The 14855-nt window shown below is 42.7% G+C and overlaps 1 protein-coding gene across 2 annotated transcripts in view; it reads left to right on the forward strand.

Moving 5' to 3' along the window:
* LONP2 (lon peptidase 2, peroxisomal) overlaps nt 1-11012 on the forward strand; it is a 44492-nt gene extending 33480 nt beyond the window's left edge. The window contains exons 12-15 of one of the 2 annotated variants that reach the window (XM_070952679.1): nt 402-544; nt 4026-4233; nt 5641-5831; nt 8754-11012. In XM_070952679.1, coding sequence (XP_070808780.1) covers nt 402-544; nt 4026-4233; nt 5641-5831; nt 8754-8975 — 764 coding nt within the window. In that variant the 3' untranslated portion in view covers nt 8976-11012. Of the gene's footprint in view, nt 1-401; nt 545-4025; nt 4346-5640; nt 5832-8753 lie in introns of those variants that run through there. The other variant, XR_011600985.1, reaches the window with a different exon arrangement.
* Nucleotides 11013-14855: the final 3843 nt, after the last annotated feature.

A 14855-nucleotide genomic window follows, 5' to 3' on the forward strand; every position in this document is an offset into this window, starting at 1 on the left:
CCCCATGGACTTTGCTCATCAGAAGGTTGCAAAAGGGGATCATGTGACCCCCCCCTCTCCCAGGGCACCGCAACCGTCATAAATATGAGTCAGTGGCCAAGTGTCTGAATTTTGATCAACGTGACCGAGGGGATGCTTCAACGGTCGTAAGTGTGAAAAAGCGGTCATAAGTCACTTTTTGCAGTGCTAGTTAGAAGTTTGAACGGTCACTGAATGAACCGTTGTTACTTTGAACCGTCATTAAACAATCTATTGTTAAGTCAAGAACTAACTCTATATTCTTCTTCAATGGAGTATGATCATTCTCTTTGGGAGCTGCCATCAGAATGTTTTTCCTCCCCCCATTTTCAGATAGGAAAGTGATCAATATATTTTTTTTCCCCCTTTTAATTATCTTCCAGATTGGAAAGAACACATCGCCGAAGAGCCGAAATCGGAAACCCTCCATGACGCCTCGGACCTATCTCTGCCCCCTGAAATGCCCATTTTAATTGACTTCCATGCCTTGAAGGACATCCTGGGGCCACCGATGTATGAACTGGAGGTACGACTTCTTCTTCATTTTTCTTCCGTTGCTTCTTCTGTTCTGTTTCTTTCCTTGGTTGGCCTTGCGGCTTGTGCAAATCAGTTGTTGCTAAATTGGTAGGAGACGCTTTGCAAAGGTGGATCCTCCCCTCCTCACTGCTATGGTAGACTCTGAAGCTTTTTTTTTTTTAAGTTTTGTGTTTTTAAAAAATATAAACATTCCATCTTCCCTTAAACAGTGTGTCGTCTGAGTACAAATAACTCTGTGCAATAACTATCAAGATTTACAACATCGTTCATTAAAGGTAAAGGTTCCCCTCGCGCATATGTGCTAGTCGTTCCTGACTCTAGGGGGCAGTGCTCATCTCCGTTTCAAAACCGAAGAGCCAGCACTGTCCGAAGACGTCTCCAGGGTCATGTGGCTGGCATGACTAAATATCAAAGGCGCACGGAACGCTGTTACCTTCCCACCAAAAGTGGTCCCTATTTTTTCTACTTGCATTTTTTACGTGCTTTCAAAGTGCTAGATTGGCAGAAGCTGGGACAAGTAACGGGAGCTCACCCCGTTACACGGCACTAGGGATTCAAACCACTGAACTGCCGACTTTCGATCGACAAGCTCGGCATCTTAGCCACTGAGCCACCGTGTCCCTTTCCTACCTGTGATAGCTCCGTTAAAATATAGGTCTTGGGGTTAGAAGGGATCCAGTGGCTTTGGAACCACAGATTAAATCTTCAAGAAATATATACACATTCTGGACCAGCGGAGAGTTAAAAGCAGCTCCAGAGGGCCACCATCTGAGTGTGGCCATTGGCCAACATCACTAGGTAGCAACCTCAAACAATAAGTGCTGAAACAGCTTCCTTGGCCTTACTTAACTGCCATGTCTTTTTCTCTTTTGGGGTCTCAGTGGAAAACATTCCTCCTTGGTTCCATTTGTTTGTCTTTCCTCCAGCTTGCCGTGGGCCTCTCGTTCGTTCTTTCTTTCTTCTTTTTTTTTTTTCTCCTCCTTGGCTCGGAGAGTTTTCACCTCTGACCTCTCCTCTGCCATCAATAACTAGCTGGAAATCTAGACCTCGCCAAGACTGTTTGCCTGTCAGCGCTTGGCCGGAGGAAGAGAAACCCAAAACCAAAATTAATTGAATCAATTAGCCTTCTGGAAGGGGAAGAAGGCCTCCCGCGCCCCCCCCCCCATGAAATATTTTTAAAACGAATACTTTAGGCCCATGAGCTTGCAAGCACTGGTGCTCTACGCAGTTCCTGCACAAAAGGAACCGGACACTTAGGAATCAACATTTTACTCATTTAGGGAAAGGAAGGGAGCCGTGCAGTCTGGATACGTTGAGTCGAATTCTGAAATAAAAGCTTGGGGGGTGGGGGACGTGGGGGACAGGAGACTGGATTTGAAACAACTGTTTTGCAAAGGTATTGCAGATATTGGACCAGTGATAGATAGATAGATAGATAGATAGATAGATAGATAGATAGATAGATAGATAGATAGATATAGAGGTAAAGATTCCCCTTGCACATGTGTGCTAGTGGTTCCCGACTCTAGGGGGCGGTGCTCGTCTCTGTTTCAAAGCAGAAGAGCCAGCGCTGTCCGACGATGTCTCCATGGTCATGTGGCCGGCATGACTAAACACCAAAGGCGCACGGAACGCTGTTACCTTCCCACCAAAGGTGGTCCCTATTTTTCTACTTGCATTTTTCACATGCTTTCGAACTACTAGGTTGGCAGAAGTTGGGACAAGTAACGGGAGCTCACCCCGTTACGCGGCACTCGGGATTCGAACCACTGAATTGCCGACCTTTCGATTGATAAGCTCAGCCACTGAGCCACCGCGTCCCATATAAAAGAGTTAAGGTGAGCTTAATTTCTGGGAATTATATGGATACATCCACGTAGAGAGGTGGGCGAGGGATGGCGTTGTTGTCTTCTCTCTTAACTTCCATTCCTGCAACCTTGAGATTCCCTGGCGACCTTGCATCCACACGGTAATTAGATCTGACCCTAAGCATAATTAAAGAGTTGCAATTGAAAAGGTCCTTTTTAATTGCTATCTTCATGGCTAAATGAGGTGGCAGCATCTGGAGAAGGACCTTCAAATACGGCTGCAGTTGGACTCCATGGAGGGTGTCTGTGTGTGCTTAGATTTATAGTCTACATCCCAAATTGCACAGGGCTTTAAAGTTTCAAACCAGAATGATTTAGGCTCGGAACTACAGGTAGTTCTTGATTTACAGCCAGAATTGAGCCTAAAATGTCTGATACTAAGTGAGACATTTGTTAAGTGAGCTTTGTCCCATTTTACGACCCTTCTTGCCACAGCTGTTAAGCGACTCACGGCAGTTGTTAAGCCAGTAACACGGTTGTTAAGTGAATCTGGCTTCCCCATTGACTTCGCGTGTCAGGAGATGGCAAAATGAATTTTGATCACGTGGCCATAAGGATGGTCGTAAGTTTGAAAAACAGTCATAAGTCCCTTTTTCAGTGCTGTTGTAACTTCAAACTGTCACTAAATGAACTGTTGTAAGTCAGGGACTACCTGTACTGCATATTTGATTGTCTGTAATACCATTAAGAACAAGTGAGTTGTGTTCTGCCTACCTGGCCCACCCAATTGTGAAAAAGCTGTATTGGGTTACTCGTGTGCCAAAGCAAATAGCAACTGCACTTAAATTTATGTAGTGCTTTACAGCCCTCTCTAAGCGGTTTACAGAGTCAGCCTCTTGCCCCCAACCTTCTGGGTCCTCATAGCTTAGCATTTAAAGTTTTGGCCACTTCTGTACCCAAGAATTTAGAATAGAATAACAGAGTTAGAAGGGATCTTGGAGGTCTTCTAGTCCAACCCCCTGCTTAGGCAGGAAACCCTACACCACTTCAGACAAATGGTTATCCAGTCTCTTCTTAAAAACTTTCAGTGTTGGAGCATTAACAGCTTCTGGAGGCAAGTTGTTCCAGTGATTGTTCTAACTGTCAGGGAATTTCTCCTTAGTTCTAAGTTGCTTCTCTCCTTGATTAGTTTCCACCCATTGTTTCTTGTCCTGCCCTCAGGTGCTTTGCAGAATAGCTTGACTCCCTCTTCTTTGTGGCAGCCCCTGAGATACTGGAACATTGCTATCATGTCACTCCTAGTCATTCTTTTCATCGAACTAGACATACCCATTTCCTGCAACCGTTCTTCATATGTTTTAGCCTCCAGTCCCCTAATCATCTTTGTTGCTCTTCTCTGCACTCTTTCTAGTGTCTCCACATCTTTCTTACATCGTGGCGACCAAACCTGGATTCAGAATTCCAAGTGTGGCCTTACCAAGGCCTTATAAAGTGGTATTAACATTTCACGTGATCTTGATTCTATCTCTCTGTTTATGCAGTTTAGGACTGTGTTGGCTTTTTTGGCAGCTGCAGCTTTTTGGGCATTTCATGCAGGCTGCACTCTAGATGCAGATGAGATAAAGGATGACTTGTGAGCATCTGGCTTCTCCTTTCTTCCAGGTGTCCGTGCGGCTGAATCAGCCAGGCGTGGCGATAGGCTTAGCCTGGACGCCCTTAGGCGGAGAGATCATGTTTGTGGAAGCCAGTCGGATGGATGGGGAAGGCCAGTTGACCCTAACTGGGCAGTTGGGGGACGTCATGAAGGAATCGGCCCACCTCGCCATCAGCTGGCTGCGGAGCAACGCCAAGAGATACCAACTGACCAACGGTAGAGGAGGCTGGTGCCAACCCGATGTGTCCTTTTAGCGGCGTCTTGCTATAGATCTGTAAACCATTCAACAATCAGACTTTTTTTTGTTTGGAATGAAGCATCACCAATGGTACATAAGGTTGTGGCTTATGTTGGCAAGATAAGTTTAATAACAACAACAATTATTATTATTATTATTATTATTATTATTATTATTATTATTATTATTATTATTATTATTGCTCAGAACTGCCTACATTCAGACGCTACCTTAACAGATCTTAGGTCCTTGGTTAGGACTTGAACTGTTACGTTTTTACCAATAATAATAATACTGATGGTGATGATGATATGATATCAGATACCAGTCAATGCTATTTGTGATACATTTTTAAATGTTCAGTTGACTGAGTTTCATGTTTAAATAATAATAATAATAATAATAATAATAATAATAATAATAATAATAGTAATAATAATAATAATAATAATAAAATAAAAATAAAAATAAAAAATAAAAATGATGAAACATGTAATGGTGGTACCCATTGTCATTGGGGCACTTGGTACCATGTCCAAGAATTTTATAACATACATCAGCAAATTGCAGCTTCCTGCAATAACACCAGCAGACCTGCAAGAAACTGCGCTACTTGGAACATCGTACATCTTAAGAAGGTATGTGGTTGATCCCTAGGACGCTGGCAGCAATCCATATCAACCATTAGCACCAGTCAATGGTATTTGTGATGCATTTTTAAATGTTTAGTTGACTGAGTTTCATGTTTAAAGAATAAAGTAAATAATAATAATAATAGTAGTAGTAGTAGTAATAATAATGACTCGATAGGTAGACAGAAATGCCAAACCCAGTCTGAACATCTGGCTCTCTGTGTGATGATTGATAACAACAACAATTGTAATACTATTTTGGCCATTTTAATGTATTTATTGCTTCGTTACTTACTGTTTTCACTTTTATACTATAGTTTTATCCGATTGTAAGCTGCCTAGAATCACGTGACAGCTAAATGGAGGGCAAATAAGTTTAATCAAGAAACAATAATTAAATTGTAGTGATTTTGAAGGGTAAATAAGATGTTTGTTGGTTTTTAGGCAGGATTCGTTAGCATGCATCATCACACCAGAAAGGCACTAACTTCCTTCTGCCATCAATCTAGGGCAGGTTACTTTTTTTTTTTCTTCTAAAGGCTAGAAGTTTGTATATTGATGCAGGTGTTTTTCACACATCGCCCCCTCCCTCTCTTCGCTGGCACTTCTGCTTTCAAATACGGGTTTTCTTCCAAAATGGAAACATGTTAGGAATTCAAGCCTTCCAGCGCCTGGGGTGGGTTTCTTTTATTTATTTTTAGAACAAAGACCGGCCTAGCACCAATCTGCAAATCCCTTTCTCTTTCTTAAAAGCTTCTGGAAGTTTTGATCTCCTTGACAACACAGACATCCATCTGCACTTCCCAGCTGGAGCTGTCACAAAAGATGGACCATCTGCAGGCGTTACCATAGTAACCTGCCTTGCCTCCCTCTTCAGTGGGCGGTTGGTGCGTTCAGATGTAGCCATGACTGGGGAAATTACGCTAAGAGGACTGGTTCTTCCAGTAAGTATTGTTTAGAGATCATGATGGTTAAAGCTTTTACCCGCCCCCGGATCAGCTCCGATTCTTCCCTTCTTTATTCTAAGAATACCTATCCTGGCAACCTTCACTTCCTAGAGAGCTTTTCTGAAACCTTCCCTTATTAGATCTCTGTATTGCAGGGCTGTGCCACGTCCTGCAGACTAGATTTGGTGCAGCTCCTTTGCATTGGAGTAAGCCAGCATCCCCGATGGCAATGGCGAGATTCAGGGAAGATCAGATCACGGCGATTTCTTGCAACTGCAGGGTTTCACGCCGTCAGATGATGCTTAGCTGGAAGCTCTGGTGTCGTCACTACTCTTAAGCTCAGGGGCCTGTGAAGGAAGGGATCCCTGTCTCCGTTCGCATCTAGACGGCCCCAGAAATGTTCTCATTCTTGAGAGGCGTTGGGGTTGAAAATTGGATAAGCATCTAGATTGCCTTAATTAAAATGGGCCTCCTTTCAGAATAAGAAGGTGTGGTGTTTAGCGCAAACCTGGAACGGGCAATGGAAAAAAGTCAAGGTTTTTTTTTTAAAGAGATGTGGGGCACATGGTTTGTATCTTTATCTAGAGAGAACTCTTGGCATGGGTATGGATTACAGCAAGGCAGCCAGTAACTTGCAGAAGAGAACACCTGCTTAGAGACAGGCAGATAATTGCTCCTTTCCTGTTTCCCTCTTAGATCTATCTATCTATCTATCTATCTATCTATCTATCTATCTATCTATCTATCTATCTATCTATCTATCCACCCATTCACCCACCCATCCATCCATCTCATCTCTTTCTCTCATCTGTCTGTCCATCCATCTATCATCTGTCTATCTATCTCATCTATCTATCATCTGTCCATCCATCCATCCATCCATCCATCCATCCATCTCTCTCATCTGTCTATCTGTCTGTCTGTTTAGCTGTCTATCCATCCATCCATCCATCTCATCTATCATCTCTCTCTCATTTATCTATCTACATCTATCCATCATCTATTTCATCTATCTCGTCTTTCTCTCCTATCTATCTATCTATCTATCTATCTATCTATCTATCTATCTATCTATCTATCTATCATCTCATCTGTCTGTATATTATATATCTATCATCTGCCTGCCTTCCTGCCTATCTGTCATCTATCTCTACCTACCTATTATCTATTAACCAAATTTAGCCAGCCGTAAACCATCCCCCCCCCCTCCATACAACCTGTGACTGATAAAGCTGAAGAGAGCCAACCAACTCCCACCCAGTAATGGGCCATTTAATAACCGGCTTTATTTAGCATATTAAGGCATAAGCTTGTTAGTTTTGGCTTACCGTGCCTCATTGACTGAAGTCCATTGTGATTCATTCAAACATGGCTTAGCACAGTAACTGAATACTGTGAATGTGTTTGCAAAGCTAGAGGTGGTGGCTTCTACTGGCTTAACTTGCTCGCTGACGGTTTCTGCCTCTCTGAAATTAATACTGCTTATCAGAGCTTTTATTATCGAAGGACAAGCAAAGCAGCCTCCGTTTAACCTTCCCTCTAATCCAGTACCTTGAAATTGTCCCATGCAAAGGGACTCTTAACAGTTCAGGGTTAGGAGCTGTGCTTCACATTTCAAAAACGTCACACTCAATTCCCGGCCTCGCTGTTTAAAAAGGATGAAGATATCTGTGCAGGCAATACTGGAGGATTTAACTAGAATAGTAACTTGTTTGCTGTAGAAAGATCTGGATTTGGTCTGTAGCACCTTCCCAGTTCCACACCAAAGAGGTCATTTCTTGTAAATTCATGTTCATCTCAGGATTGAAAGCTTTTGAAAATGAGTAAGGAGTTTAAAATCCTGACATTTCTCAAAGAAACTGCTCCTTAGGATGGAAGATTTCCCTGACTCTCCAGAATTATATTCTTCAGCATTGTGTCCCCCACTAGTTATCTCCATCCTGTCAGCTAAGCCCCGTTTACGATTTGAAATGTGCTGTTTCGGTTATTTCGTAGATTAATGTGTGTTCCTTGAAATGCTTTGGTTTTTCCGTCACTGTGTGCGATATAGGTTGCTAAACCAATGAACAAATGTGGCCTTTGAAGTGAAGTATTTCCTAACGATACCATAGAGCGGTGTTTCTCTACCTTGACAACTCAGATGCGTGGGCTTCAACTCCCAGAATTCCCCAGCCAGCATGTTCTTTTTACAGATATTTTTATTTTCCAAGGAAGGTAACATCTTCTTGCGAAAGTTAGTTTTTACACAGTCTGAGCGAAGTAGTTTGCTAATGGATCGAAGAGTGGAAACTGGGTCTCCCACCCATGAGATAGGATGTGCAAGACAAAAGGGCACCAAAAGGATTTGTCTCTTGTATTTATATCCGCAGTTTCCTATTGAAACACACACAAAAAGAGTTGCTGGAGTTCCTTTGTTATGCCTCCTAACTTTTTCCGTTTATCAAAAGTTCTTGGATTCCTGTGACACCCCCCCCCCCCCACATACACCCTTTGTTGGCTTCCCCTCCTGCCTCTCGGTTGAAGACACAGTAGGAAGCTGCTGTCTTTTTCTTTGGAGTCAGAATAAGTTTGCAGCTGCTGTCCTGAAGCTAGTTTATAATTCAGTTAACACGAGAGAATTACCCAGATTGGGAATGCAATGTGCCTCCTCTTGACACGAGTCCCCAAATGGCTCTTTTCTTGCTTGAAAGGCCTCTGCTCTCTCTCTCATTCTCTCTCACTCTCTTTCTCTCTCTCTCTCATTCTTTCTCATCCTCTTCCTCTCACTCTCATTCTCTCTTTCTCTCATTCTCTCTCATTCTCTTTCTCATTCTTTCTCTCATTCTCTCATTCTCTTTCTCATTCTCTCATTCTCTCTCTCTCTCTCTATCTCTCCCTCCCTCCCACCTCTCTCATTCTGATTTTCCGTCTCCTTCATAGGTCGGCGGAATAAAAGATAAAGTTTTGGCTGTGCACAGAGCTGGCCTGAAGAGCGTCATCATCCCTCAAAGGAACGAAAAGGACCTTGAAGAAATCCCTGCCAACGTACGGCAGGATCTCAATTTTGTGATGGCCAGCACCCTGGATGACGTCCTCAATTCAGCTTTCGACGGGGGATTTTCCACAAAGGCCAGACTCGAACACTTGAACAGCAAACTCTAAAAACGAGTGGATGAAGTTGACAGAAAGAACGAACAGTAAAGCCAAGATTTACCTGGTAGCCTGTAAACGCAAGTGTGGGTTAAAGGGGGCAAAAACAGGCAACCTGACATTAGTTGTTTATTTTTATTTTTTAAGAAGAAAAGGAATATTTTTAAGGGAACAATGATGATTCTTGCTGCTGCTTCTGATTGGCCCTACTCTGCAATTATGGGGATAGTAGCTCTGCAGAGATAAATCTGAATGCTTAACCTCTTAGTGATGATTATTTGCCAATGCTATTAAGAGATACATTTACACATGGACAGACAGCATAGCACTCACTAAGCACATGAGCCTTCAGGAAAGCTTTTTTTTCCCCCCTGTTAAATTGAGTTGAATGAACATAGAGATTTTTTATTATTATTATTATTATTATTATTATTATTTTTGCTGGAATGTCAGAGTTCTAGTCAAATGACTGTTGTTGCCAGGCAGAGTTTTCTCCTTTCCTGTAAAGGAAGAAGCATTGCGAGCATAATCTTCAGAGGTGTCCCTCCTTCCAGCTGTGCTGCCAGTGCAGAGAAAAATATACTCTTTAAGTCTGAATGTGCAAAAAAACCAGACCCAGTCAATGCCAGACATCCCTGATTAGACAAGTGGCTCGTGAGGCCACCAGGAAGTATTAAATTCTTTGCAATGATACCTGAACGGAATTCTTAGCTCCTGCCCCGGCTGCTGCTTTTAAACTCTTGAAAATTATTAATTGCGGTGAGCAAAGAAGCCATTGGTTTCTTTCAGGTAAACTGTGCTGGTTTAGTGCTTCATTGAAAATATAATTTTGTCAACATATATACCCGTGGCGGCACGCAGAGCCATATCTTTGGGCACGTGAGCATTGCCCTAGCTCAGCTCCAGCACGCTGGCCAGCTAATTTTTGGGCCTTCCGGGCCCACCAGAAGTCAGGAAACAGGGTGTTTCCAGCCTCCAGAGGGCCTCCGGGTGGGGGGGGGGGGGAGGGAGGCTGTTTTCGCCCTCTCCAGGCTCCAAGAAAGCCTTGAGCCTGGGGAGAGCGAAAAATAGGCCTTCCAGTCCCACCGGAAGTCTGAAAACGAGCCATTTCCGGCCTTTGTAGGGCTCCGGCAGAGAAGGCTGCTTTCACCCTCCCCAGGCTCCAAGAAAGGCTCTGGAGCCTGGGGAGGGCGAAAAACAGGCCTACCGGGCCCACCAGTAACCTTTTTGCCGTCGTGTGCCAAAAGCGGAGCGGGAGGGGGTTGCACGCGCATGCGGAAGGTGGGTGGGGCATTGAATTATGGGTGTGGGCACGCATGCGTGCGATCCCCCCTGCTCCTCCTGTTTTTGGCACGCGACAGCAAGAAGGTTAGCCATCACTGATATATACTATGGGGTTCATTTATCGAAGTTGTACCATTTTAAGTTCAGGTGCATGAGGAAGTTGCAAGAGACAACTTCCTCCGTGGAAGTCGAAGAGATTCCTTTGTGGATTCAGCCACATGTCCCACAACAGTGCACAGAGAGCCACAGAATGTTTAGCTCCCGAGACGCTGAGTGTTTTTAACGTTCTTGGCGCAGATAACTTTCCACTATCATGAAACATTGGCTGGTTGATAAACAGGCATCCATGAAGACAATTCTTTTTCCCTGAACTGGCAGCTTGTTCTGTTAATGCAAAAATGCGACACAGAGTAAAAACTCTTCTTTGTAACGCGCAAGCAAATGCATTTGTTGAATCTTACGAGCAAATACGCTCTTCCAGTGTGAACGTCAGATTTTGACCTAATTTTATTTAATCATCTTTTTTTTTTCCCAACGAGGAAATCTATATAGCTGCTGAAAGTTGACATTGGCCTGGTGGCATCTTGGCCTTTTTTTTTTTTTTTTTTTTTTGGGCACACTTTCTGAGGACACATTGATCAGCATAAAGGTCACTTTTGCAAGATTTAGATACATTTTTAGGATGCTTTAATTTATATGTGTGGCAAACCTAGCCAAAACCCAGTAGTGTAAAACAGGTTAATAAATTATAATATGCTATTACATGCTGTTAAGTACCATCTCCAGGGGGGACCAACTCACTGGACCTCCTCTGCAAAGCACTAATCAGATGAATACAACTCGGCAACAGACACTGTGCAAAGGGTTCTTTGTAATTAGCTTAAACCAGATCTTGTCCCAACACTCTAAATTACTTCCCGGCTGCAAATTTAAGCAACTTTACAGGGCAATCTTGCAAGGCTGTAGGTCGCTGTTCAAATAAAGCAAAGCAGAAACAGAAATAGCAGTACAGTTAATTATATCATTAACTGTGTGTATAACCAGAATGAGCATCGGAATTGTATGTATTCCTCTAACATGCCCTACAATCAATCTGCTTTTAACTGCTGGATCATTTTCCACTGCATTTTATTTATTGCTCTTTCAGCTGTTCGGACTCCATGCTTGTCCTGCAAGTCTATTCTGGTCACAGACAGCCTTCCAAGTATCATTACCCCTTCGTATCATTTGGGTTACTTGATCAATGCTAGATTCAAGCGGTACCAGTTGGGTCAGTGTGTGTGTGTGTGTGAGAACCATTTGGCACACCCTTTATTTTGTCAATATATCAACACCTACAGAAAAATGCTCTGGCTTGCAAAACAAGACGTATTTAAAGAGGCCAGCTGCTATTCATTTTCACCCACTCTCCAAAATCAAAATGGTCCAAAACCTTTGCACCAAAATAAGCAGCTGCCCAGTGTTTTTAAAGGCTTTGAATGCAGTTGTTTTTATTTAAAATGAATTTGAGGATTCATTGAGAACCAGCCAAAGTCCACAGCACTTACATGGAAGTAAAAGATTCTGGATTTGAGTGTCTAGGACAGAGGTCTTCAAACATGGCAGCTTTAAGACTTGTGGACTTCACCTCCCAGCTGGCTGGAGAATTCTGGGAGTTGAAGTCCACAAGTCTTAAAGCTGCCAAGTTTGAGGACCCCGGTCTAGGGAGATTCTCAGTCATCCAGGTCATGGTTGCCCCAAAGGTGCTTTTTTTCAAGAGGCAACTGGACTTGCTTTGCTTTTCCTTGAAGACGTTTTGCTTCTCATCCAAGAAGCTTCTTCAGTTCTTCAGTTCAATCACAAGAAGCTTCTTGGATGAGAAGGGAAACGTCTTCCAGGAAAAACAAATCCAGTTGCCTGTTGAAAAAGCAACTTTTGAGACACCCTGGATTTGAGCAAGATTAGGATTTAGGACATAGGCCTAAATGAAACGTCTAGGCTAACCACGATATCATCTCCATATTGCTGCATAATCTATACGACTATTAGCTCACGACACTAAACTCTTCTTGACCATTTTCTACTCCAATCAAAACAGGTCTCTCCTTTTTGTGGAAAGCATGACCTCTTAACAAAACATTGTAGCTTTGAGACTGCTCTGACATCCAGCGTTTCCCAACTTCAGCCGTTTTTAAGATGTTGTAGACTTTAATTCCCCAGCGGGCTGGAGCATTCAGTCCATTTTGCCGGAGTTTTCCTTGGAAAAGAATTCCAGAAATCAGGTTTTGCTGTGCCAGCTGCATTATTTCAGGCTGTTTTAAAGGAGCCCTTATTTTAGAGGTGGACAGCTTCCTTACTGATTGCCGTAGTCTTAAATTTCCTTTTTATCCAACGTTAAGAGAAGAGACATCTTAAATACAACAGGAGCTTATCTCTCAGACATATCACTCCCGATACTCACTCTCCCCTGCCTTCTCTGATATCATTCTTAAATCCTACTTCTTTACCGGTGTCTGTTTAGAGTAGATCTTCCTGCTCCAACAGTGGCCTGATCTACAACAGATTTCCACCTCCCTTTAATCCTGCAGTGCAAATCTTGTGGGAATTTATATTCTCCCACTGTCACAACTAAGGAATGCAACCTTTTGTCCTGCTAGCCAGTCTGATGACATCTGAGAAAATCTGAAAATAAATCTTGGGCTGTGCTGGAACAGGAAGCTCAGCCACTTATCTTTCCATAACATTTTACTTGTGAAAGGAAGTGACTTGGGAAACATGTTGAAGGGGGATGCTGGGAAGTTAGGGGCTCCCAACTGCACAATGTTTCCTTGGCAATATAGGTCATCTTCAATTTACAACCACAATTGAGCCCAAAATTTCTGCTGCTGTTTGTTAAATGAGTTTGGTTTTACAACCTTCCTTGCCACAGTTGTTAAGTGAATCCCTGCAATTGTTAAAGTTAGTTGTTAACGGTTGTTAAGTGAATCTGGCTTCCCCATTGTCATAAATATGAGTCTGTTGCCAAGCATCCAAATTTTGATCACATGGCCATGAGGATGCTGCAATGGCTACGTGATTTCACGCTGACTGAAATAATTGCCCCAAGACAACCAATTATAGGATAGAATGGGAGAGAAAAAGACATGGAGTATTGATATCCTTGTGGAGAAAAAGTTGTGGACTATTGATGTACTTGAGGCATGAAGACGATGAGCTTGTGACTACAAAGCTGACAACCTAGGTTCAAGACCCAAGCGCTACGCAATGGGATGAGCTCCCGTTCCTTGCTCCAGCTCTTGCCGTTTGAAAGCATGCAAATGTGAGTAGATAAATAGGTACCACTTTGGTGAGAAAGTACAGCTTTCCGTGCACTTCAGCATATAGATACGTGAGCCACGACCACAGGAATGTCTCACTGGTTTTCTTGGCTAAAAAGAAGAGATGAGCAATCGTCTCTAGAATCACATATGACCAGACAGGGGAACCTTTGCCTTTACCTCTATAGATATACTAGAATAGAATATTCTTTATTGGCCAAGTGTGATTGGACACACAAGGAATTTGTCTCTGGTGCATAAGCTCTCAAGTGTACATACAAACATCAAAAATACCAATAAGAGAAGGTAACAGGAAAGATGAGAAGGATAGTAGTAATACAGGCCTACTACATGGGTAAATATCCATGTAGATCTCTAGAGATTTTCTGTTCACTAGATTTCTGGTGATTTCCTGTGAAAAATAATTGTGTGGAAAGAGGGCCTTTATTCAGAAAGTTTGGAAAGGCTTTGTTTCAGATCTCTCTAATGGTTGGTTGTACTAGCATACTAGCTGAACCTATAGCAACTTCTTTTTACCAAGGGTTACACGTTTGAAGGTAGATGATGCAACGAAGATAAGCAAGTTTTTTATAGCAATCTCTGAGAATTCAGAGAGTACATTGGGAAATATATATATATATATCATGCGAAAGGGCAGAATAATAATCTATACACTTTGTCAAGATTAGCAGAATAGTCAATAGTTTTGTTAAGTACAGTTGCTATAGCCGGCACAGTTGACTGTACTGTATGACTCAAGGTGGGTTCCTAAGTATCATATGCAAACACCCGAGCTAAATTTTTCGGCACACATCCAGCTGCCCTTTCACTGCTGCCCTGAGAGAATTGCTGACTCAAAGAACGACTTAAATAAGCTTGTGAAATCATCCCGGCCCTGCAGTAGAAACGATTGACAATTTTCCTCTAGCGAGATGCCCCCTTGGAGAGCATTCAGTGGGCATCTAAAATTGCGTATGACAGCTTTGTTCTACTTTGTGCACTTTCGTGAATTAAAAAATGGGGGAAATACTCAAAATCAAATGATATAAAGATCACTCAAGAACGCCTCACTCGTGCACACCTTGCCATCTCATTAAGCAAAAGGCTTAATTGCAAGCCTACGTAACTTAAATGCAGCTGTCTCCTTTGAAGTCAAAATTGGTTAGTACTACTGTCAAAAAGTCATGAAGCTGGTATCTATCTATGCAACTTATTATGTACCTGGAGCACGCGCCATGAGCACATGCCAAGACATGACATGCACTGCAAACAAAAACTTTCCATAACTATTATGTCCAGGTGTATCCAGACA

Source organism: Pituophis catenifer, unplaced genomic scaffold (genome assembly GCF_029215685.1).
Source record: "Pituophis catenifer annectens isolate HBS135680 unplaced genomic scaffold, rPitCat1.0.hap2 SCAF_13, whole genome shotgun sequence".
Lineage (NCBI taxonomy): Eukaryota > Metazoa > Chordata > Lepidosauria > Squamata > Colubridae > Pituophis > Pituophis catenifer.